This window comes from Bos javanicus, chromosome 20 (genome assembly GCF_032452875.1).
Source record: "Bos javanicus breed banteng chromosome 20, ARS-OSU_banteng_1.0, whole genome shotgun sequence".
Taxonomy (NCBI): Eukaryota; Metazoa; Chordata; class Mammalia; order Artiodactyla; family Bovidae; genus Bos; species Bos javanicus.
Window position 1 is genome coordinate 38,259,808 of NC_083887.1, and position 25,685 is coordinate 38,285,492.

A 25,685-nucleotide genomic window follows, 5' to 3' on the forward strand; every position below is an offset into this window, starting at 1 on the left:
ATATGTGGAATCTAAAAGAAATGATACAAATGAACTTATTTACAAAACAGAAACGGGCTTGCAGACTTAGAGAACAGACTTATGGTTGCCAGAGGGGAAGGGATAGTTAGGGAGTTTGGGATGGACATGTACACACTGCTATGCTTAATGGATAACCAACATGGTCCTTCTGTATGGCACAGGGAACACTGCTCGATGTGGCAGCCTGGATAGGAGGGGACTTTGGGGGAGAATAGATACATGTGTGTGTGTGGCTGAGTCCCTTTGCTGTCCACCTGAAACTGTCACAACATTGTTAATGGCTATATATTAATAAAATAAAAAGCTAAAAAATACAACAAAACAAAATCACTTTCTTGAGATAAGTATCGCTGAATTAGATTCACTCATTTACACAAGTAAAGACTATCATTGTACATCAATCTCTACAAGACACATATTCTATTAATTAAGGACTATGCATAGACAACAGGATCGTGACTATACCAGCAGCTGAGACAACAGCCTTTTCTTTGACTGGTGAGACACACCTTGGGATTTTACGGAGCAAGAACTATTAATACAAACTGTATGAAGCCATGCTGCCCTGATTTGAGCTTTGGGAGAATTTTTAATGTATCTGCCTAGTGCAGATACTTCTCACAGGGACACATCATGACGTAAGTGCTTGTTTACTTTTGAAAATACTGTTTTGGTGTCTTCTGTTTTCAGAATCACTTCAGAATGCATTCCTTCTTACTTTGGATTTTGGCTCAGAAATTTAAGGTTTATTACAGAATATTCTTTGAATTAAGGAAGGAGGACTCCCTTTACAGTGTCCCTCATAGGCTGGTAGGGGCCATTTCTTCACTTACAATGACAATGTATACAACAAACACCATGTTTACATGGGTTGTTTGGAAGACTCATTGCCACTCCTGTGCCTTCATTTCTTTTCCTCTGTAAGTCTTGAAGGAGACCTCTCTTCATCACTTCCTTGTACATGCTCACTCCTTTGGAGAATTATCTTAACATCCTAAGAGAAGAGATTTAAAGAGAAGTTACAACTCTTAATAAATGAATTAGAAGTAATGATTATTAATAATATGGGCTTCAATACGTGGCAGGATTAAACAGTGAGTTTTTATTTTTTCCTTTGAGAAAATTGTTCTCTAGTGTGAATCCTGCCTTGCAACTTATTAATTTTGCCAATGGAAAGATATCAAAGATCTTAGAGACTTCATTTCCCCATCTAGTAAGATCTAATAATAGAGATGTCTTATTAGATTAATTAGATAACATTTGTAAAAGCAATTACACAGTTCTTGTTTAGTTGCTAAGTCATGTGTGACTCCTTTGTGACCCCCTGGACTGTAGCCCACCAGGCTCTTCTGTCCATGAAATTCTCCAGGCAAAAATACTGGAGTGGGTTGCCATTTCCTTCTCCGGCAATTACACAGAGTTTGGCACAAAACGGGCAAGGCAAAACATTATTTCCCTATTAATCAATAAAAAACAATATTCATCTTCTATTAAAGGAAAATTCTAATGCTAAATTAATCATGTTTACAGATTTGTAGACTTTTAGAACAGCAGATTATTTTGAGGCAGGGAATTATCCCGTTTTTTTTTTTTTTTAATATTAGGGATAGAATGATCTGTTTTTTGTCCACTTAAAATATCCAACTATGCTACATTTTAAATCACAGATGTTTATAAAATAAATTTAAGATATTATCACAATGTATTAATAGAAGGGGTTCAGTTCAGTTCAGTAGCTCAGTCGTGTCCGACTCTTTGCGACCCCATGAATCGCAGCATGCCAGGCATCCCTGTCCGTCACCAACTCCTGGAGTTCACTCAAACTCATGTCCATCGAGTCGATGATGCCACCCAGCCATCCCATCTTCTGTCGTCCCCTTCTCCTCCTGCCCCCAATCCCTCCCAGTATCAGGGTCTTTTCCAATGAGTCAACTCTTCGCATGAGGTGGCCAAAGTACTGGAGTTTCAGCTTTAGCATCAGTCTTTCCAAAGAACACCCAGGACTGATGGACTGGTTGGATCTCCTTGCAGTCCAAGGGACTCTCAAGAGTCTTCTCCAACACCACAGTTCAAAAGCATCAATTCTTTGGCGCTCAGCTTTCTTCACAGTCCAATTCTCACATCCATACATGACCACTGGAAAAACCACAGCCTTGACTAGATGGACCTTTGTTGGCAAAGTAATGTCTCTGTTTTTCAATATGCTATCTAGGTTGGTCATAACTTTCCTTCCAAGGAGTAAGTGTCTTTTAATTTCATGGCTGCAGTCATCATCTGTAGTGATTTTGGAGCCTAGAAAAATAAAGTCTGACACTGTTTCCACTGTTCCCCCATCTATTTCCCATGAAGTGATGGGACCAGATGCCATGATCTTAGTTTTCTGAATAGAAGGGGTACTAGCTAGCATAAGGCGAAAATGTAAAATTACATTTATTCAGTTTCCAGGTTTTTTTTTTTTTTTTAGGGGACTATTCAAGAATATAAGTTTCTTTACTTCAGAGCTGAGTTCCAAAAGTTTCTATTTGATTGTAGTCATTTTACTCATGAAAACATGAATTAGTTCGGCATCTGAACAGAGCCCTGCTGAGTGACACCCACATGGCTGTATCAGTCACTGCCAGGAAACATAGTGAATCATTTTCTTGAAGGAGCTTGTTCTTTAAAAATATAGATCTCCCACAGCTGAAGGGCAATCTTGGGCAAGTTAAGTGAAAAAGAACAGCTGCTTGCGATTGACCTTTCTCGTCCTACCCTCCACAGTACTTACTGACAGGTCTTCTTTGCAGAGAATATTATTTGTAACAGCTATTGCTGACTAGTGACTATTTACTTGGGGATTAAGGAATGAGTTGACCTGTGATTATTTGACACTCCATAGCATGGGGGAAAATTATAAGCTCTAGATATTTCAATCAGTCTTGGCTAGATTTATGGCTGAAATCAAGGGCCATAATTTTAAGTAACAGTGGAGAAAAGGCTGAGAGAGTCTAGAAATGTTTGGCATGGGTGCCTCGAAAATGCAAAGCGCTGAAGCAGCCATTGTATTTTGTTATAAACATAATAGAGGCGGTTGGAGTGTATCTTAAAGTCAGATACCTTGAAGACTGTGTCCCCTCCGGGTACATTTATATTTATAGGTCCTTTGCCCTCATGTACTCAGGTCCTGACTCATTTGTTTCTAAGAAATTCTCCTGTGACATTCTGACTTTAACACTGAAAGATTTATTTTTATCTCCTAGTGAATGGAACCCTTGATATTAAGGCTATCTGTTGGATGTACAGGTTTTGTTAAAAGAGACTCACATTTTATGCAGCATATGTGTGCATCACTAGAAACTACCTTTGGTGAGTTGGTGCAGAAAATCCAATGTCCACTTACACGCGTAAATCTACTTATTGGAGGAAATTGACTTTCTTCACTAACCACCCAGTGACGGTGTCCTCAATGATCTTATATTTAAGCAAAGCATTTTCTTAAGAATTTAGGAACCTTCCTTGAAAATAACCTCTCTATATAAAAATCTGTGAAAGAAGAAGTTAAATAAATGAGCTTGAGTTGAATAACTATAAAATCCAAAACAAAATATGGATCTTCTGAGTTGTATTTGACCACATGTGGATTCCTGGGACTTTGGTTTGGACCCCTTGTCATCATGACACTCTGCAGTGAAAGTCTCCTTTCTTTCCAGAGAGCAGACACCGAACTTGGCAGATGAAATGCCGGCTTTTAGTTCACCTGTGAATATTTTGCACGGGTCAGAATTATTTCTTATGCACTGCAACCACCAAGAGGCCGGCAGTAATAATAATAGTAATAAACATTACTCTGTAGTCTTAGTCACTCAGTTGTGTCTGATTCTTTGCCATCCCATGGGCTATAGCCTGCCAGGCTCCTCTGTCCATGGAATTCTCCAGGCAAGAATACTGGAGTGATCCAGGGGATCTTCCTGACCCAGGAATCAAACCAGGTCTCCTGCATTGCAGGCAGATTCTTTACCATCTGAGCCACCAGGGAAGCCCCTACTATGTAGTGAGGGCTTTCTGTCTACCAAGTACGGAGCTGAGCACTTTGTATGGCTTAAGTCATTTACTCTGTACAAGGACCTTGAGAGGCATGTTTGAGAATTAACCGTATTTTACAGAGAAACCAAGGCACCATGGGGTCACTTGCCCAAGGTCACACAGTAGCTATGAACCCAATCAACATGGCTCCTGAGTCTGCTCTCCTAACCACAAAGCCAGGCCACCTCTCCACAGGAGCAAAAAATAACACGTATCAAAATAATTACCCAAACTGGTCTTTTTCATATGTATTTTAAAATGTTTGCTAGTTCCAAACACGAATCTTGTAAACACAGGGCTGTTGGGTGACAACCTTTACTTCCCACTGTTTATAACAGCAAACAACATTTTAACCCGAAAAACCACACTCTAGTTTTTGCTCTACTTATCTTGAAAGATCTTCAAACAACATCACTGTGGTTAAAGTTCATTTTAAAAATGTGATCTATTTACTTGCACATGGATATCTGGAGCAAAAAAATTGATGACAGGATGAGAGTGTTAGTAACTAAGTCTTCAGAGATTTTTTTTCTTTTCCTTTCTTCCTTTTCTTTATTTGCTTAGTAAAAATGAGAATAGAGCATCTTACTGGAAAGGGAACCTCTTTCCTTTTCAAGCATCACATTTAGGTTTTTCAGGTCAAAGGCTCAATTCTCGTCGGAACGGTGCCCCGACTAGATTCTAGCAGGTGGTTCAATGTCCTCTCTTCAGATTCCAGGGTGGAGTGATGACAGGGAGGAGAGACGAAGGACCAGGACAGGGGAGGGTTGAAGAAGCTGACTTTGCAGAAGCACCCTGGCAATGAAGGAATGAACCACTGGACAGCTAGACAGACTGACAAGCTCTCTTTCTACTATTAGGGTGTCAGGTGACATTCATACTCTGAAGCTGGAGGTCAGAACAAGCTCCAGCTGTGGGGTGAGGGTGGGGGGAGGGAGGGCAGGTGCTCTCAACCCAAGGGGTCTGTGCACCAAGCAGGATTTGGGGAACGTGAAGAGATCTTTTTGGTCATCAGTGCATCAAGGTGCTCCCGGAATATAGTGAGCAGCAATTCAGAATGTCAGACGTTCTGCCATGCCAGAGTCGGTCCTGTGCTATTCAAAATGCCAGGAGTATTTCAGCTGGGGTGCACGCTGATAAAACTCCTTGCTAAATAAGAGAAATGCACAAAGTAATAAGAACCCTGCTGACTCCAGCTTTCCCTGAGGATCAGAATCCATCTTCAGGGGATTGATCTTCGAAGGCAGTCAGTCATCTATTGCCGGAGTTTTTTCTTCAGGAACGTGCCAGATAGAATCGTCTCTGCAAAAGTCAGTAATAGTTAGACATTCTGGCCAGAGTAAAAATGTTCCCCAAATCATCCTGACTTTGCAGGGAGTTCTTCTCCCATAATAGGAGGAAGTGATGGTGGAATCATTTTAGGGTCCTAGTTGTTGTTGGTAAGATAAGGTAAACCCTACTGCACATTATTCTAAGGAGCTGAAAATTATTTTGCTGGTTTAAAATGGGGGTTTTTTTTCCCTGAAATGTGGAACAGAATGTGTAGGATGAAATGCAGTCTAAAGAGATGGGCTTCTGGAACCCACCTCACATAGAATGGTGGTTGCTCAGATGACAGAAAAGGCAGGGATATCCCTCAATTGGCGGACTGCCCCCCATCCTGCCTGTGACAACCATGCACCCACTCACCCACCTCTCTCCACCTCTTTGTCTAGTTCTGATGTGTGCTGTTCCCACTAAATCCAGGGTGACACTGATTTATCCCATTCTCATCCTAAGTGGGGAAGAAAGCTGGTCTTTATGAGTGAAAGTAGGAGTGTAAGATGCTAAAAAGGAACCTGTGACATATGGGTTTCATTGTGAAGAGTAGACGTTTGTGGGATGTATGAGACAATTACTTGGAATATTGCCAACCACATATCCAAGTATTTTGGGCCTGTTTAAATAAAGAGACCCAAATAATTTTACAAAGAGGATGGTTAATTGTAAAGATATAATGATGTGATATTGTTAAGAGGGCTTCCCTGGTGGCTCAGTGGTAAAGAAACCATCTGCCAATGCAGGAGACACGTGGGTTCGATCCCTGGGTTGGGCAGATCCTCTGGGGAACCCACTCCAGTACTCATGTCTGGGAAATCCCACGGACAGAGGAGCCTGGTGGGCTACAGTCCATGGGGTCACAAAAGAGTAGGGCATGACTGAGCAACTAAGCAACAACAACAACGATGGTTAGAGATAAGGAAACATTTCAGTTCAGTTCAGTTGCTCAGTGGTGTCCAACTCTTTGCGACTCCATGGACTCCAGTACACCAGGCTTCCCTGTCCATCACCAACTCCCGGAGCTTGCTCAAACTCATGTCCATCAAGTCGGTGATGACATCCAACAATCTCATCCCCTGTCATCCTCTTCCTGCCTTCAATCTTTCCCAGCATGAGGATCTTTTCTGATGAGTCAGCTCTTCACATCAGGTGGCCAAAGTATTAGAGAATTCAGCTTTAGCATCAGTCCTTCCAATGAATATTCAGGACTGATTTCCTTTAGGACTGACTGGTTTGATCTCCTTGCAGTCCAAGGGACTCTCAAGAGTCTTCTCCAATACCACAGTTCAAAAGCATCAATTCTTCAGTGCTCAGCTTTAGATCACTTGCATCTTATCAAAGTGAAAGTGCTTTTATCAAAAACTCAGCTAACTCTCTGTAGTCCAATAAACCATTAGCAGAAGCCAAATATGGAGACTGCATGCTATTAAGTGTGTGAGGTTTCTGAGAAGGTTGTAGCAACCTGCCACATTCTGAAAGGTGGTCACCCCCAGCCTTCCGTAGCCCTAGCTGTTGGGGACCCGGCACTTGCCAGGTAGATGCACATTCAGCATGTGTGGTTGATGTGCGAGGTGATGGTGTGAGCTCTGAGCCCCAGCTCTTCCTCTCTTCCTTCCTTTATTCTGCTGTCTTGGTCCAGCCTCTCTGGGTTTGGTCCTCAATGTTCCTACCCTGAACAGTTTCTCTGATGGAACCCTTATCCCTTCTTTCAGAAACATGGTCACTGGATGAGTTACAGCAACAATGTGTACTGTGATGAGAGTTTGGTGAATAAATCAGCGCTTGGCTGGGGATCAGGGTCTCCTTTGTTCTCTTGCGCAGGGGGATTCTATTCCCCATGCTCTTCAATCATAGGCCAGGGTCATTCGATGGCTGGAATAATGCAGAACATGAATATAGCCACCCATCCAGCTTTTACTGCCATTTACCTCCAGCCTTCTGTGGTAGACTCAAGGCCTCAGAGTCCTGGTGGAGCAGCTCTATGGTATTATCCCTAATATTGGCAGGCCTATTGGTGGTACTAATCATATTACGCATATACTGGTAGTGCTAACATATCATGGTACCCGTGTACTGATAGTCACTTCTACTCTGCCTGAACTCACTGCCTTGCGGTATTGAGGGCTGGCCTTTTTGGCCTGATGCTGTTACCAGCTTAGCTTCCCGAGACCCTGGTCTAGCCTAGTCCAGCTTGTTCCCTCCTTCTCTTCCTCCACGCTTGTTTTATCCCACCAAGCCCTGAACCTGAATTCAACCACGTTAAGACAATCAAGAAAAACAGTAATGATGAACCTATTTACAGGGAAGAAATGGAGACGCAGACATAGAGAATGGACTTGCGGACACAGTGGGGGAAGGAGAGGGTGGGAGAAATTGAGAAAGTGGCATTGACATATGCATGTGTAGATATGTGTATCATGCGTAGAGTAGATAGCCAGTGGGAAGCTATTATATAACAGACAGCCCAGCCTGGTGCTGTCTGATGACTTAGAGGGGTGGGATGCGAGGGGGGAGGGAGGCTCACAAAGGAAGGGATATACATATATATATATATGCATATATATTTATATATTATATATATATAACAATGCAACATTTATAAAGCAATTATCCTCCAATAAAAATAAAATAAAATTATAATGACAATTTTAAAAAAGACTGTATTAGGATCTTTGGGTAATACTCACAGGGATCTTATAATCTGGATAACTTGAAATCAGGTCTTGAATAAAAGGATGCTTCAGAAGAATAGCAACTTCAATTGGCTCTAAGTTCTTGGAACCTAGGTCCTGAAACACTTTTATGAAGTTCTTAAAAAGAAAAAAAAAATAAGTTAATTAAATCTATGATCCTGATGATGCTAAAAATGATTTTATTTACTAAAGGAATCATCATAATTTCTACACGTTGAGACATTTCAGGAGAAATTCTATGACCATACACTCAAAATTGATGGAAATTTTCGTGGGTATAGGTTGTCTCTTTAATGAAAGAATCCAACCAACCTCTAAATAAATGTTCTCTAACTTTTGGTGGCTGGCAAATCTGTTAGCGTCCAGTACTTCATTTCCTCCTCGGAACACTTGGAGTAATGTTTGCATGGAAATCATTTCCGTATTTGCATTTTCAGGGATTTCTTCTTCCTTTTCCTCCCCATCCTCTTGTAATTCCCTTTCCTCACTCATAAAGTTGTCCTCAAGTTCAGGATATTCCTCAATGGGACTCATATCAGTAAAGGAAGAGGTCTGTGGAATTAAATAAAGAGAAGATGAAGTCTTTCCAGTAATAGAGATATTTAGAAAACACCAATTTCGTCCTGAACTTTTCATGCCTCGAGATGGTAATGCCTACTGGCATGCTGCAGTCCATGGGGTTGCAGAGAGCTGAACACGACTTAGCTACTGAGCAACAACCGCAGACTAGCTAAACAAAGTCTAAAGATAGAATTTGCTAGACAATAAGACAAGTCTTTCTTCCTTCTCCAACTCAGAAACAACAGCAAGAAGCAGCAAAAGTGGTTACCAACTGGGAAGGGTGGGGGAGGGTAAATTAGGAGTTTGTAATTAACATATACACATGAATATATCTATAAAATGGATAACCAATGTCCTACTGTATACTCAATACTTTGTAATAACCTATGAGGGAAGTGAATCTGAAAAATATATATGTATGTATAACTGAATCACTTTGCTGTATGCCTGAAATTAACACAGCATTGTAGATCAATTATACTTCAATAAAAAATAATAAAGTAAAAAGAATAAAAAGAAAAGAAGTAGAATATTCCGGCTGCACTGGAAATCATGTAAGAGTTTTAGACCAATTCTGCTGGTACTTGACAGAGGCCTTAGTGTGGGGTGAGTTTTATTTACTTTCATACATGCTTTTGCTTATCACTCTTTCAGATATACAGTGTGCACTTGTACTAAGTCCCCTCAGTCATGTTCCATTCTTGGTGACCCTATGGACTGCAGCCCACCAGGCTCCCCTGTCCATGGGCTTCTCCAGGCAAGAATACTGGGGTGAGCTGCCATTTCCTTCTCTAGGTGATCTCCATCCAGGGATAGAACCTGCATCTCTCCTGCAGGCAGGTTCTTTACCACTAATGCCACCTGGGAAGCCCCAGATACATTGTATTACTCAATAAAAGAATACTGAAATGAATTGTGTGACTTCTGTCAAACTTTTACACATGAATCTAGATTTTGGACAGGATTTGCTTTGGAAACTGCAGTCTAGAGGTTGTGGTGGGTTAATTTCTCAAGTTTGATAAATTCTGAGAAACTTTGGGGCCTTTGTTTGGATACTGGATGTTAAATTCAATGAGGCATTCAGAAAGTAAAATAGAAAACAGATTGAATACAGACAGATTGGGATTCATATTGCTGCTCTTTGAAACTTGGCCAAGAGCCATGAATTTAGATGCTGGCATTCTGAGCATGGGAAAGAGTAAATTGTTTCTGATATCAGAGAAGGCAATGGCACCCCACTCCAGTACTCTTGCTTGGAAAATCCCATGGACGGAGGAGCCTGTTAGGCTGCAGTCCATGGGGTCGCTAAGAGTGGGACACGACTGAGCAACTTCACTTTCACTTTTCACTTTCATGCATTGGAGAAGGGAATGGAAACCCACTCCAGTGTTCTTGCCTGGAGAATCCCAGGGACGGGGAGCCTGGTGGGCTGCCGTCTATGGGGTCGCACAGAGTCGGACACGACTGAAGTGACTTAGCATAGCATAGCATAGTTTCTTATGTATCAAAAGCCTGAAAAATATTGCCTACCTTTTGACCCAGTAATTACTGATCTAGGAACTGATTCTAAAGAAATATTCATGTGCACCAAGACTTTTGTATATGGATGTTCATTCTGTGTTACTTAACAGCAAAAATAGAAAACCTATGATTCCAACAACAGGGAATGATGATAGTATCGGTCTGTGATGGAATGCTGTGCTGCTGTGAGCATTTTAGCTTAGAATGATAGTGAAAATGACAGTGAGAAAACACTCATGGGATAAGTGCAAAAGGGAACAAAATACAAAAAATAAACACACCAGGGTCCTCATTTCCTTATATATCTAATACTTATTAATGAAAATGAAGAGAAACGGATAAAGAACTGACAGCAGTTACTACCTCTGATTGGTCAAACAGGTGACTACTTTTTACTTTATTTTGTACTTTTCAAGTTCTCTACAGTAGATTTGTATTTATAATATTTATTGTAATAAATGTGTGTGTGTGTTTCTAATGATGAGGTAATAGATATTCAATGATTTGCCATGAAAAAATGAGTGTTTTCAGAATGTTGACTGGCCCGATATCATAGAACACCTGAGGGCTGGTTCTCCTTTATTCTGAGGAAGGAAAAATGCTAATTTAGGCTTAAAATTAGAAGAGGGTGCCATTGCCTGTACATACTCAATTCAGTAGAAGCATTAAGTGCATAGATCATACAAGTTCTTTCCAAACAGCCACTGAAGCCCCATGTGTAAAAAGACTATACCAGGGCACAGAATTAAGCCTCTGGTCATTGTAAGCCCCTCTGAAGGATGTGTAGGGGTGGAGGGTGGTGCAATGGATATAGGTTGCATTTGGCCTAGTTCTGTGTGGTCACCTTGCTTTAGTTGAGTTTCTGTATCCTTTGCTAAATTAGAAATTTAATCTAATCTTGAAGTTCTTGGAACTGAACATATCTTTCTATCTACTCTTCCTTGTTTATCTGTCTACCTATCCAATTAGCTTCTTCTCCATTTTAAGCAACTGCAATATTGATTTACTTGGCAGAAATGTGAAACTGACTTTTTTGTCTCTACCTAGGAAGCTTGGGCGAAGTAGGCAATGGCACCCCACTCCAGCACTCTTGCTTGGAAAATCCCATGGATGGAGGAGCCTGGTAGGCTGCAGTCCATGGGGTCGCTAGGAGTCGGACACAACTGAGTGACTTCACTTTCACTTTTCACTTTCATGCATTGGAGTAAGAAATGGCAACCCACTCCAGTATTCTTGCCTGGAGAATCCCAGGGACGGGGAGCCTGGTGGGCTGCCGTCTATGGGGTCACACAGAGTTGGACACAACTGAAGCGACTTAGCAGCAGCAGCAGCAGCAGGAAGCTTGGGAATCATCACACTGGCTTCCCATCAATAATCCCCTGGAGAGACAGAACATTGAGTGTGGTGAAAAGAACAGTGTTGAGACATAGAATGTCTTGCTGATAGTATGAAGAATGAATGAATTTCTATTCAGACAGAAACTGTAGGTGAGCACATGATGAACTGGGATGGATGAGCAGGCGATACCAAAATTAAAGAGCAAGAACCTGGTCTCTCTTCATCATTTCTGGAACTAGAGAGGGCCCAAAGTCTCAAACCCTTGATATTGTCATCATGGGATAAATGGATTTTTTAAAATTTTAGCCAAAAAATAACAAATTAAACATCTGAATGAAGAATGTCATTCAAATGGCATTATGTCATTAGGTCTTATTAGGTCAGAGGATATTTTATAAGCATTTGCTAGTTTTGCTCTTTAAGGGGTTGGACAGAATAGATTTAGTGATTCGGTGGGAAGGGAGGGAGTGAAGGGAGGCCAAGATCAGAACCCAAGGAGCCAGCTCAGTCTCCTGGAGGGGCTGCCCGGTGTGCACGGGAGGAGGCGCTCTCCAACAGACTGCGATTGTGGATATGGATGGGTGAACAAAACCAGACATGCCGGTTTGGAGAAAAGCCAGGGCTTCTGAATGAGCAATTATTAGAGGCATCAAAACTCTGTGTGAGTCACATTATTGTCTAAGCAGCAGGCAGACTGTGGGGCTGGCAAGCACTTTGTCACACTCTCAGAGGCAGCCCTTGAGGACTCCCAGCAACATGTCCTTGGAATGGTGCCTGAGTGTGCATTTCTACCATTCAATCTGTTTAATTCCCCACATCTCAGAGGCAGAACAGAAGGTCAGTCCTCCAGACTAATGTCAACAAAGCATCAAAGAACAGAATGGGAGGATCATATAAGTTATTTGAACCCCAAGGCCTCAACCCACCTGTCAAGATGCTTTAACAAGACTCTCAAAACGTGGGCAGTTCAAGCTTCTAATTTACTAAATTACAATATCATAACCCTGAATCCCACAGGCCAGGATGAACAAACATCAACTTCTTTGATGTTTCACATTGACTAGTGCCTGCTCATGAGTGCTTGGCTCTCGAGCTTCTTTTAAACTACCCAAAGAAGCTGTGGATTTAAACAGGAGGTCTGTGCCACACTGAATAAACCAGCGTGTAAGGAAGAATACAGTGAGGAAGAATGAAACATCGGGGAGATTTCCAGTTGTTTATTTGGAAAGGAAAAATCGAGATCTGATTAAATGTCTTGGGAGTAAACACAGACCTGTTAACCTGTTAGAGGCATTGTTTCTGAGCAGGCTCATTTTAACTTCCTGGGATCAGGTTGCCCAGGAAACCAGAACACAGTCGGAAAGGGCACAGAGAGGCAGCAGGATAACTGGAGGCAGGATGGTGAGAGCTAGGAGGAGGCAAGAATCGGGGAGGCGGTGGCTCCTGTATGCCAAAAGCTCCTATGCTTCACTCCCAGCCAGGAGCAGGCTTGTGTGTGTGGCATGTGACAGACCTGCCCCCACCCTGGTTTCTTCGCTGCTGTGCAGTGGTTGTGGGAGAATTCTTGCACAGTGTCCTTGGACTTCAAAAGAGTTCTTAAGAGAAGTAACCCAGGGAGCTGCTTCCTGGGCGAGCTCCGGGGTCAAGGCCAGAAGGGATGCAGACTCTTACGGTGCTTGTGCTAGCTGGCCTGGGTGCTACCCATTCAGACAGCTGTCTGTTGCTATGGCAACCGTTCTAGCACAGGCTACCTTTTCCTGGTTTTTCTGGTGACTCAGTGTAGCCTCCGGGAGAAGGAAATGGCAACCCACTCCAGTATTCTTGCCTGGAGAATCCCAGAGACAGAGGAGCCTGGTGGGCTGCTGTCTATGGGGTCGCACAGAGTCGGACACGACTGACGAGACTTAGCAGCAGCAGTGCAGCCTCCGAATCTGCTATTACTTCTGCTACTTGAATGTCTGCTCTCCTCTTCTGCCTCAGAGACGGGAGTCCACCCCTTCCTTCTCTCTTCCTCTCTTTCTTCCCTTTTACCAACACTCATGGAGAACTTGTTATGTGCATTGCTGAGCACTTGCTACTTCAGAGGACGCAAAGAGGGGTAACAAGTTGTCTCCAGTGCACAGTAGAAATAACAGCAGTAGGAGTCACTAGATAAACCACCCCCTGCTTGCATTACTAGCCCTGCTTCCCTCCTGTGCTCCCTACAGTCTGTTCTATATGGGCATCCATTTTAAATGAATGACGCTGCTCCAGGGCCTTCTTATCTCATCTCTTGGCACAGCCAAAGCCAAGGTCCCTCCAGGGGCCTCAGAGTCCTCTCCTCATCACTGTCCTTTCCTGCTGCTCTCCTCCAGCTCAGTGCTCTGCAAGTGCTGACTTGCGGTTCTTTGGGATGCACCAGGCACGGCCCCACGTGAGGTCTTTTGCATCCACTGCAGTCTTCATTTAAATACTCTTCCTCCAGAGGTCTCTCTGCCTGGCTCTCTTGCTCACCTCTCTGGGCCTTTGCCTATAGGTCTTTGCACAGAGACACCTTCTGTGAAGGCCCTATTTAACACTGCAACTCCTTCCCAGACTCCTGCATTTTTCCCTATCTTCTTTTTCGTCTGTGGCATTCATCACCATTTGATTTAGCCTTCACTTTACTTGCTTTATCCCCAGGTCAAGGGTAGTTCCAAAGTCACCAAGGTGCTGGATAAGTAATTGAGTAAATGCCTGGGTGTGTGGCATGGTTCTGTCTTGCCAGAAGGGATCTGAATATAAATGGGGCCCAGGTGAGGGAGTGCTCAGTGTGTCGGGGGAGCTTCATGAATGAGCTGGTGTAGGAAATAGGCCTTGGATACTGGAGAGGCCTTGAGCCTTTCGAGATGAGCCGGCAGGTGCTCCAGGTGGAGGGAACAGCAAGAGCAAAGACACAGAGGGGGCAAAAAAAGAAGGCGCAGACCCCTCTTTGGATCAGTAAGGCCCCATGCTAATCTGTCTTTTATCCTGTGTTCCCTCCGTGTTCGGGCCATCATTCCCTCGTCCTCCCATTCTTTCTTGTATGGTGAAAGTGAAAGTGTTAGTCACCCAGTTGTGTCCTCTGTCCATGAGATCTTCCAGGCAAGAAGAGTGGGTAGCCATTTCCTTCTCCAGGGGACTTTCCTGACCTAGGAATTGAACCCAGGTCTCCTGCATTGCAGGGAAATTCTTTACAGTCTGAGCCACCAGGGAAGCCCTGTATGGGTATGGGCAACTGGACTTGTAACCCTTGCAGATCACAGGACTACACAAAGGGTATAATTTACAAAGCTAATAGTGAGCTAATTGTTCCACTCAATGAAATGTGTGTACTGAGCTCTATAGCAGTAATTCAGGTTCAGGAATGCAGGTTTGAGGATGCAGAACAAGACAGATGGCCCTTCCCTGACCACCGGGGGCCCAGAGCCCAGAATGGAAGCTGACCATGTAAAGCAGTTATCTGTGAGGGTTACTGTGAGGCGGGAAGCGCAGGGAGCTATGGGAACACAGGCAGGGTGCTGCCACCACTCCAAGTCAGGGAAGGTCTCCTAGAGGACAGACATTTCATAGAGATCTCAAGGTAGGTCATGATCCATGCCAGAGATGGGTGAAGGAGGCGCAATCCATACCGAAATGCAGAAACACCCCTGCGTGTGTGCGTGCTAAGTCATTTCAGTCGTGTCCAACTCTTTGCGACCCCATGGACTGTAGCCTGCCAGGCTCCTCTGTCTATGGGATTTCGCAGACAAAAATACTGGAGTGGCTTGCCATTTCCCCCTCCATGGGATCAACCCAGGGATCAAACCCGCAGCATCTCTGTCTCTTTTATTGGCAGGCAGGGTCTGTATCACTAGCGTCACCTGGGAAGCCCTGGGAAAGCGGCAAAAGCAGTTCCAAGTAAAGGCAGACGGCATCTGGCTTGTCATCCATGTGGGAAAATGTAAGCGGCCCTCCTATGGTCTAGGAAGACAGCATTCCCGAGTGGGAATAACAATAACTTGTTGCTGAGCTTTGCGTTGTTGAGTCAGTGTTAATGCTGCATTGACAGAGCACTGGGGTGAAAAGCCCTGAGCTGTCAGCTTCCTAGACAATAGTCCAGCCTCGCCCTGGTCCTGATAGAAGGGGAGGAGTTCCTCCTGGCCATCTGCCCAGGGCTGACATTTGGAGATGAGAGGGTCTATCTATGTCTTTTGGGATGTGAAAGCTATCACAGGAGCTTCCCATTTTTACTCAGAGAACCCAGCATATTTTTTGTATGAAAGGAAAAGAACTGCGGCTGGGATATCTGAGGAGTCTGGACGCATAGTATCCCTCTGCCCTCCGTATCCACAAAGAAGAACAGAGGAAAACGTTCCACCGTGAGGGCCACAGCTCCCCTCACAAGGTCTGATGCAGACTAAAAAGTCAGAGCAGTGGGTACCTCATAAATCAGTACCCTGTTCTGAGACTTTTCTATCCGCCCTGCCCCCCAACAAAGCCAGGGAATGTTAACCCTTTATAAATCTACGGTGGGATGTGAGGTTTTATTGGACATTAAGGCTTTCTGTCCTTGGAGGCAGGTGACACAAGGATTGCCTATGCACCTTAGGTGGCCAAGTTTGGGCCTGAAATCCTATCAAGTGTTACAAACCTGTGGTATATGTTCGAAGGTTGAACTTGTTACATAGAATTTCCACACGGTGTGACAAACAGCCTGGATGAATACCCAGTTCATTCTCATTTATCAGGATTAGCACTTCATGCAAAATAAAGACTGTCCCCGACAGAGCAATTTTGGTTCCACCGAGAAACTTTGAGCAAATTTTGGATTTTACTACCAAAGCATTTTTTTTGGAGTGTTGGCCCCAAGTTCTTAATCCAACTGAGTAAGGCCAAGTCTATCCAAGACCTAGTAAAGCAGTGTGTGAGGAAAAGTTCAGAATCTTCTGGGATCCCCTCCAGACCCCAGCACTAGTCCATTTCTGGAACACAATTACCTTTTCTGCAACAGGATGAGGCATTTCAATTGGCTGGAAGACGTGAGTCCCAATGGCTACGCTGAGGGCCCTGTAGACCCCTTCTGTACTGTCTGGATGGCAAGCAAAATAAAGCAGCATCTGCGTGTAGTCAAGCTGGGGTGGATCCTTCTCGCAGTTAGCAAACAACCTAAAGAAAAACTGTCACACAAAAAAGAATTTCAGCCAGAGAGAGAACGCAAACCATCGGGTAGAAAGTGGATGCATGAGCAATGAAGAATCTCTCCAGGGGTGTTGGAATAAGGTCATTTTCTGAGGACTGAATTACTAAAACTAACATGTAATGAATGGTATTAACTGAAAAGTAAGCTAAATATTAAAAAAAAAAAGTAGGGCTCTAAAAATTCTGATGTTCTAATGAGGTAGGTGAACCTGGAGCCTATTAGACAGAACGAAGTAAGTCAGAAAGAGGAAGACAATATCCATGTGTATGTGTATACACGTACATATATATATATATATATATATATATATATATATATATATATACAGGAGACACAGGAGATGAAGCTTTGATCCCTGGGTCAGGAAGATCCCCTGGAGTAGGAAATGGCAACCCACTCCACTATTCTTGCCTGGAGAATCCCATGGATAGAGGAGCCCTGTGAGCTACAGTACATGGGCTTGAAGAGACAGATAAGATGCGTGTGCTAATTAAAGTGGTGCATATTAGGTAGAAAAAGAGAGCAAGGACCCGTCTGTCCATCCTAGAGGAAGAGTGTGCTCGTCACTGAATACCAGCTTTTTCAGCAAGTCTCTCCCACAACCTGAATGACTGAGCTTCCAGTCAGTTCTAGACGCATTGTCTCATGCATTTGACAGCATGAAGAGTTGGTGCTTGGGGATCTAATATCATCCTCTGGGGCCCAGCAAAGCCCAGGCCAAACCTTGGGACATACAGGCCACACCTAAATACCTAGGGACTTCTGTTCCGGGAGGCGACTGGCTCTTCTCAAACATGTATGTTTAGTAACCTTTTAAAAATGTAGCCTCTAATTAAGTAGATGGTTCTGGATGTTTGTGGGAGACCCCCATTTCATTCCTGGGTCGGGAAGATACCCTGGAGAGAGGGTATACCCACTCCAGTATTCTTGGGCTTCCCTTGTGGCACAGCTGGGAAAGAATCTGCCTGCAATGTGGGAGACCTGGGTTTGACTCCTGGATTGGGAAGATCCTCTGGAGAAGGGAAAGGCTACCCACTCGAGTATTCTGGCCTGGGTTGCAAAGAGTTGGACACAACTGAGCGACTTTCACATTTTCTTTCTTTCTTTTCTGGATGCTTAGTAGATGGCCTAAGTTTCTTCATGTTTAGCAAGCTCCTGGGTGATTCCGAAACTGCTAGTTCTGACCTACATTTTGAGAAGCAAGTATCTAGATCTAGAGATAGCATGTCATTCTTTAAAAAAAGTTTTTTAATTGGAGTATAATTGCTTTACAACTTTGTGTTGTTTCTTCTGTACAATGTGAGTCAGCTGTATGCCCTCTCTCTTGAGCCTCCCTCTGACCCCTCCATCCCACTCCTCTAGGTCATCACAGAGCACCAAGCTGAGCTCCCTATACTACACAGCAGCTACCCACTAGCTATCTGTTTTACACATCATGTCATTCTTTATTACTAGCAATCCTTACAACTATTAGCAAATTCAATTAGACATCCATGACAAATTGGAAAAATAAATTCCTGATATTTGACAAATCTAATGCAAATTTAAATAAAAATAACTTTAATAGGAAAACACTAAAGTCTAAAGCATAGCACAAACTAAACTTCATAGCATAAAGTTATGCTATGAAGCAGAAAAGAATTTTTGAGGTCAATGGGCTCTGTAAGCTCAATCATTCAGTCCTACCTTAATCAAAAGTTCACTGAGTATTGCTGCAATCAGGCACAGAGCCAGGCTCAGATGGTCAAGCAGCCTTAGATTTTTCAAGAGTCATGATCCAGCTTTTGGGTTCCTTCAGGACCTTGTATTTATTTCCTCTTCCCACTTGTCACTGGAATTCCTCAGGGATTTCCAGCAGGACGTGGGGTAGAAGGGTGTTGACACCAATAGATAACCATGGCATTGTCCTTTCATGCTTATCTTCCATTTCTTTCATATGAATCCTTGACGTTTAGTATTATTTCCACTGAAATGCTCTTGAAAATGCTATGTAGGTGCAACACATTATTTCTATTAACAAAGAGGCTGAATATGATATATTGAAGGAAGATGTGAAAAAATAAAGTGAACTGATATGTGAACTCCTTCTCTAATTACACAGGCTTGATTTTAAATCAGTGAATGAGACATGTAAAAAAGGTAAGGCCTGCTATATTCTTAAGATCATTTAAAATGTTGTTATGGGAAGAATTCTAAGAAGGCTTTGAAGTTTCCCGCCCCCTGGAGTACATATATATATGTACATGTGAATACATATACATTGAATACATCAGGTCAGATCAGATCAGTCACTCAGTCGTGTCCGACTCTTTGTGACCCCATGAATCGCAGCACGCCAGGCCTCCCTGTCCATCACCAACTCCCGGAGTTCACTCAGACTCACGTCCATCGAGTCAGTGATGCCATCCAGCCATCTCATCCTCTGTTGTCCCCGCCTCCTCCTGCCCCCAATCCCTCCCAGCATCAGAGTCTTTTCCAATGAGTCAACTCTTCGCATGAGGTGGCCAAAGTACTGGAGTTTCAGCTTTAGCATATGTACATACATATGTACATACACATGAATACATAAGTACATTGAATACATATCTTGTATAACCCCTTCCCTTTGAGTGTGAGGGATTTTAAATTTGATGAGAAAGTCATTCCCAGGAGTAAAGGCAAGGAGATTCTGCAGACAATTAAGGTACTTAATCAATGGGTTTTGAGTTAATCAAAAGAGACCCCAAACTTGGGCCCTGATTTAATCATGTGAGGTGTTTTAAAAAGGACTGTTTTTAAGGAAGGTCTTAAGGCAGAGATTAGGGATTTGAAGCCAGTGAGATGCTCTCCTGTTGGTGAAGAAGCAAATCTCAAACTGTAAAAAGGCCATGTGGCAGGGAATAGGCAGCCTCTTGGAGTTGCAGTTCTCAGTCCTACAAGATAATTCTGCAGCAGCCAGTCCTGGAACCAATCAACCCTGTGTTTTGATGGTAGAACTACCTAGGCTTCCTAAAGGATTGGATGTGAGAGTTTGAAGAAAAAAAAAAGGAAAAGAACTGGGGATGACTCTAGGGTTTTGGGCTGACCAATAGAAAGGTCAGAATGTCCACTGACCAAGAGGGCGAGGGCTCTGGGTGAGGGCAGGGCAGCAGGGTGGGGAGATGGGGGTTCAGGGACGCAGACTCGGATGCGGGAAATTGGAAATGTCTGCTAGAACATCCAAGTGCAGAGGTCCAATAAGCAGCTCTGTTTAGGAGTCTCATGTTTGGGAGAGAGGTTTGGGGTTGAAATAGACTCTTGGGATTTGTCAGCAAATAGATAGTATTTCAAAACACAAGTCTGGCTTCAACAAACGATAACAGTCCAAGGTCCGCTACAGGGGGAAATGGAAGACTACTTCAGTATTTCTGAACCCCATAAACAGTAGGAAAAGGCAAAAGAAATGACACCAGAAAATGAACACCCCCGCCAGGTCGGTAGGTGTCCAACATGCTCCTGGGAAGAGAGGAGAAATAGCTTCAGAAAGAATGAAGAGGCTGGACCAAAGTGGAAATGACGCCCAGTTGTGGATGTGTTAGGTGGTGAAAAAAAAGTGATGCTCTAAAGTACGATATTGCATAGGAAACTGGAATGTCAGGTCAATTGTAAATTCCAAGGTAAACTGGAAGTGGTCAAACAGAGATGGCAAGAGTGAACATCGACATTTTAGGAGTCAGTGAACTAAAATGGATGGGAATGGATGGATTTAATTCAGATGATCATTATATATACTACTGTGGGCAAGAATCCCTTAGAAGAAATGGAGCTGCCCTCATAATCAACAAAAGAGTTCCTAATGTAGTACTTGGGTGCAATCTCAAAAATGACAGAATGATCTCGGTTCATTTCCAAGGCAAACCATTCAACATCACAGTAATCCAAGTCTATGCCCCAACCACTGATGCTGAAGAAGCTGAAGTTAACTGGATTCTATGAAGACCTATAAGACCTTCTAGAACTAACACCAAAAAAAGATGTCTTTTTTATCAGAGGGGATTGGAATACAAAAATAGAAAGTCAAGAGATACTTGGAGTAACAGGTAAGTTTGGCCTTGGAGTACAAAATGAAGTAGGCCAAAGGCTAACAGAGTTTTGCCAAAAGAATGCACTGGTCATAGCAAACACCCTCTTTCAACAACCCAAGAGACAGCTCTACACATGGACATCATCTGATGGGCAATACCAAAACCAGATTGATTACATTCTTTGTAGCTGAAGATGGAGAAGCTGTATACAGTCAGCAAAAACAAGATCTTGAGATCACTGTGGTGAGCCATCAACTTCAGTGAGATCATCAGCTTGTCATGTCGGAAGATGTGGAGAAGAGATTATGACCAAAAAATGTGTGAATCTGAGCATGATGAATTAAACTGCCTTTTCTCAGAATACTCCTGTAAATTTTTTACAACACTTGGTATTGTGTGGCCAGCTGGGAAGCCAGGACGTGGCTGAGCCTCATCAGTTATAAGGAAGTGCACTGTCACTGTGAGGAGACAATGATGTGACTGCAACACACACGTGTCTCAGGGATCCTTTTTTGGATGTAAAGAGACCTTTACATCCAGTGCCTGGGACTCATCAGAACTCATGGACAGTGACAATGACCTATCTCCAGGAGCCCTGCCAGTCCTGGATCATAGAGAATACAGGTGACAAGCAGGAGAGCTGGGTGTGGCCCTACACTTAAGCCCTCTTAAGAGCATGCAGAAGCCCTGGCAGGTGAAAGAACCTCCAGTTCAAGGTCCTACGGTGATTCCTGGCAGAATTGGAACATAGCCCAGGGTTCCTGACCCTTAGAGTTCCTATTTATGGGGTGTTTTCCCCCAATTTGGTCTTTACTATTCTAATAATGGCCAAAAAGTAAACTTATTATTTTGTTTTATGTTTTCCCTTTGTGCAACTTCTTTAGGATGTTAACCATTAAGGGTTGTTTCACCAGGTAGGGTTAGCATGGTTAGCTTCTGTTTAGTTGACACTTACATAGGGCCTACTGTGTGCTGATCACTGTTCTAAAAGGGCCACATATATGAACTCATGCTGTACAACAACCCCAGCAGCAAAGGATGAAAATAAAACCACGGCACAGAGAGGTTAGGTAACTCCATCAAGACCTCACAGCTTGTCAGCCATGGCATCTGTGCTTCTAGTCCCAGTTGAAGGGTGTTGAGATTTATGTAATGTTGAGCATCAAGTCTGTGGGACAGAGAGGCATGGAAAATTCCACTCCCTTCTGCCCTCTGGACACTACACACACACTCTCACACACATCTGTCAGCCATCCTTTGCCCCATTATTGTTCAGCTGCCAAGTCATGTGCGATTCTTTGCGACTCCATGGACTGCAGCATGTCAGGCTTCCTGTCCTTCACCAAGTTTGCTCAGACTCACTCTCCATTGAGTCAGTGATGCTCTTTAACCATCTCATCCTCTTTGCCACTTTTTCCTCCTGCCCACAATCTTTTCCAGCATCAGGGTCTTTTCTAATGAATCTTCCCCATAGAGCACATCTTTCTCAGACTTTGTGGTCCTGCCTCTACCCTCCCCCGCACACTTTGTTCCAGCAGTTTGGGCAGCAGCAGATGGGAGCCATACTCCTCCTTGGCACCCAGAGGCCTCTCTGGCTTCCCTGCCTTGCAGTCCTTAGGGCTGACCAGCATAGGCTGCCTCCTGCTTTCAGCAGCTCCATGAGCAACTGAAAGGCTCTGCTGTGATGGACATTTCTAACAACTTCTAGCAGAAAAGGAAAGTGCTTTGTACTTGACATCCTATTCAGACTACTGGCCTCTTCCCACGGAATGAAGAACCTATTTCTATATAGATATGCTTTCCAAAGCTTTACAGGAGAATTGAACTCAGTCCTCGGGTTATAAAACAATCAACAACAACCAAAACAAAAAGCTGCCCCACAACTGCCAGCCTCATGTTTTGAACTTTTTTGGTAACTGACCCCTTTCTTTCACCTGCTTTCCTGCTAGCATCTAGCAGAGATGCTTGAAATATGCATCCAATGGAAGAGAATTACTCATTTTCATGTTACAACAAGTTGTGCTCAATTTTGCATTGTAATTTTACACTAATGGCTGGCTGAATTGATTAATCAATAAACATAGCTTGCTGTCATGTCTAAATCTACCGTTCAATGTTTCTCATATCTTATCAAACTTCATTGTGTTGGATATAGTTTCATATTTTTAACATTTATACTGAAGTCAGAATAGTTTTCAGATTTTAAGATCTTATATACTATTGTGGCCTCAGGGATAGAAGTTAATGATAGAAGTTAACGGCCAAAGTGTTCATTTAGGATTTTCCATAACATGATATGAAAAGCCCAAATGAATTTTTTGGCCAACCCAATAATGATGATGATAGTTTTGATGATAATAATAATCTGATGGGTATGCAAACTCTTGGAATGTTACATGAGTTAGTCAAAATCAAAGAGAAATGAAAGAAGGCACATATGGGTAAAAGGCAGTTCTTATCCAAAGCTTTTACAATTGTAAGGACCTTTAGTGAAGAATATGCTCAGTAACAGCTGATTTGCTAGATGAGAAAAGTGAAGCCCAGAGAGCTTAAGGATATTGTCCAAGATCACACAGGGAGTTAACAGGAGGACTGTTTAAGATTTGACCCCTGCCTCCTCTCCAGACTTCTCTGTACTGCAGCCTCATACTCAGTTGCTTGGTCTTGTTTGACTCTTTGGGACCCCATGGACTGTAGCCCACCAGGCTCCTCTGTCCATGGAATTTTCCAGGCAAGAATACTGGAGTGGGTTGGGCATTTCCTTCTACAGGGGATCTTCCTGACCCAGTGATTGAACCCGAGTCTCTTGTGTCTCCTGCATTGGCAGGCAGATTCTTAGTCACTAGTGCCACCTGGATGAATATTAAACTCTACACTTTGGGAATACATTAAAGGAACAGGGGATGGGGATGGAGTCTAAGACTAATTACACAAGAAATTGATCAATGTTACTGTGATATGGTGCCACATACACATTTTAAAAAAGACCTCAGTAATTACCTCTATAAGATGCTCCTGCCTATTGAATGGCAGGGGTTCAAGAGGATTTTCTGGAATTTTGATATCTTCGTCTCCTGTAAACCACAGGCCAGCCTACACAAAAAACAAAAATAAGAATCATTAAAGTTATGCTGAGATATAATTGTTGCTTTCAGAGCCACAGAGGTTGAATTGATCTTTGCAAGATGTCTAGAGCAGAGGTCCACAAAGTAAGGTGCAGAAACCATGGGGGTGCTGAAGCAAATTCTAGAAATTCCATTCATGTGTATGAGATCTCATTCTTTTGTAATAATTTTTTAAAAAATTGATAATGTATAGAATGCATTAGTGCAGCAGTACACATGAATGATTTATAAATGAAAACCCACAGGCCAGGGCACCAGCTGCACTGTGACTATGCTGTAACTATTGGAGTGTGCAGTGAAGCTTGGAGGTCCTCACCCTGGATGTGGATGGCACAGCAGTATCATGGCTCAGACAATAAAGAATTCACCTGCAATCAGGAGACCTGGGTTCGATCCCTGGGTGGGGAAGATTCCCTGGAGGAGGGCATGGCAACCCACTCCAGTATTCTTGCCTGGAGAATCCTATGAACAGAGGAGCCCGGCAAGCTACAGTCCACGGGGTTGCAAAAAGTTGGACATGACTGAGCGACTAAGCACACTCTGCTGGTGTCTGTGTCCTCTGTCACACTGCACGTGTCCTGTCCATGTTTGTATATGTCTTGGAGCCTAGTGTCCTGCTGGGGCAGGTTGTTGGTGTTGGAAATCTTGGCTGAGTGACTGACTGACTCAAGAGCTCAAGGACCGATTTTGGAAAGACAGCACTTGTCCTCAGCCCATGTCTGACACTAATTACCAAATCCCTTGATTGCTGTCTGGGCATGCCTTGCCCCTCTCCCCCTTTCCCCCACCCCACTGCTCCCATGCTGGTGTAGAGCCCTGTTGCCTCCATCATGAGCTGCTCCAGCAGCCTTTGAGCTGTCTTCATTTCCAGTCTCTCTCTTTGTTTCAACTTAGACCATTCGACTATCAATTTTCCCTAAACATGATTCTTGTCATGTCAGCCTCTACTCAGAACCATTTCCTTTTCTTGCTGTTTTGCTCACATCATTCCTCCTCCAGGTGATTACCTGTCCACCAATGTCAACCTGCTTATCTCTCCAGACCCAGCTTAAATTACACCTCCTCAGAGAGGTCCTCTCATCTTTGTTCTCTCCTCTGAACTCCAGTTTGACTTGTTTATATCACACATTTGGGCATTCAGTATGTTTTGGGTTGCCTCATTCATATTTGCTATTGAACATCAGGTATTACTTCCTTGGGTTCAAAGAATGTGTCTTGCCAAGCTTCCATATGGCAAATACTTCCTTTTGTTTCTAGGTCTTGCTCCCTTGCTGTCTTCCACACTGACAACCTACCCTTGGCACTGCCTACTGCCAAGAACCATTGGCAGGTCTAATCTGACTCTGGCCTATGCTTTGTGCCTTCTTTCCTTCCGAGAATTACCTGTGCTGGGAGAGAAGGCTGGAGTGGTGCTGGGTAGCTTATAAGAGGATGCAGCCTCCAGAGGTGGAGACTGGGTTTTCATTTAGAACAGAAGAGTGCTGGGTGGGAGATTCTGGCCATGCATAAGCGTGTGAGGGAGAAGATCCAGGAGAAGCTAGGGTCCATCATGGGCTCAAGGTTTGAATGTAAGAGCTTTGCTTTGCCCAGTGGCTAAACTGTTGACAGTAAGTATCACTCCATGGGGGCTTCCCTGGTGGCTTAGATGGTAAAGGAACTGCCTGTAATGTGGGAGACCTGAGTTCAATCCCTGGGTCAGGAAGATCCCCTGGAGAAGGGCATGACAACCCACTTCAGTATTCTTGCTTGGAGAATTCCATGGACAGAGGAGCCTGGCGGGTTACAGTTCATGGGGTCAAAAAAAGTCAGACATGACTGAATA

General features: G+C 43.5%; 1 protein-coding gene across 1 annotated transcript in view; it reads right to left on the reverse strand.

Moving 5' to 3' along the window:
* Positions 1-745: 745 nt before the first annotated feature.
* SPEF2 (sperm flagellar 2) overlaps positions 746-25,685 on the reverse strand; it is a 202,328-nt gene continuing 177,388 nt past the window's right edge. The window contains exons 32-36 of the mRNA XM_061393749.1: positions 23,739-23,831; positions 16,493-16,672; positions 8,409-8,648; positions 8,091-8,213; positions 746-1,015 (exon numbers count right to left, since the gene is read on the reverse strand). Of these exons, the coding sequence (XP_061249733.1) occupies positions 926-1,015; positions 8,091-8,213; positions 8,409-8,648; positions 16,493-16,672; positions 23,739-23,831 (726 nt within the window). The 3' untranslated portion in view covers positions 746-925. The remainder of the gene's footprint in view (positions 1,016-8,090; positions 8,214-8,408; positions 8,649-16,492; positions 16,673-23,738; positions 23,832-25,685) is intronic.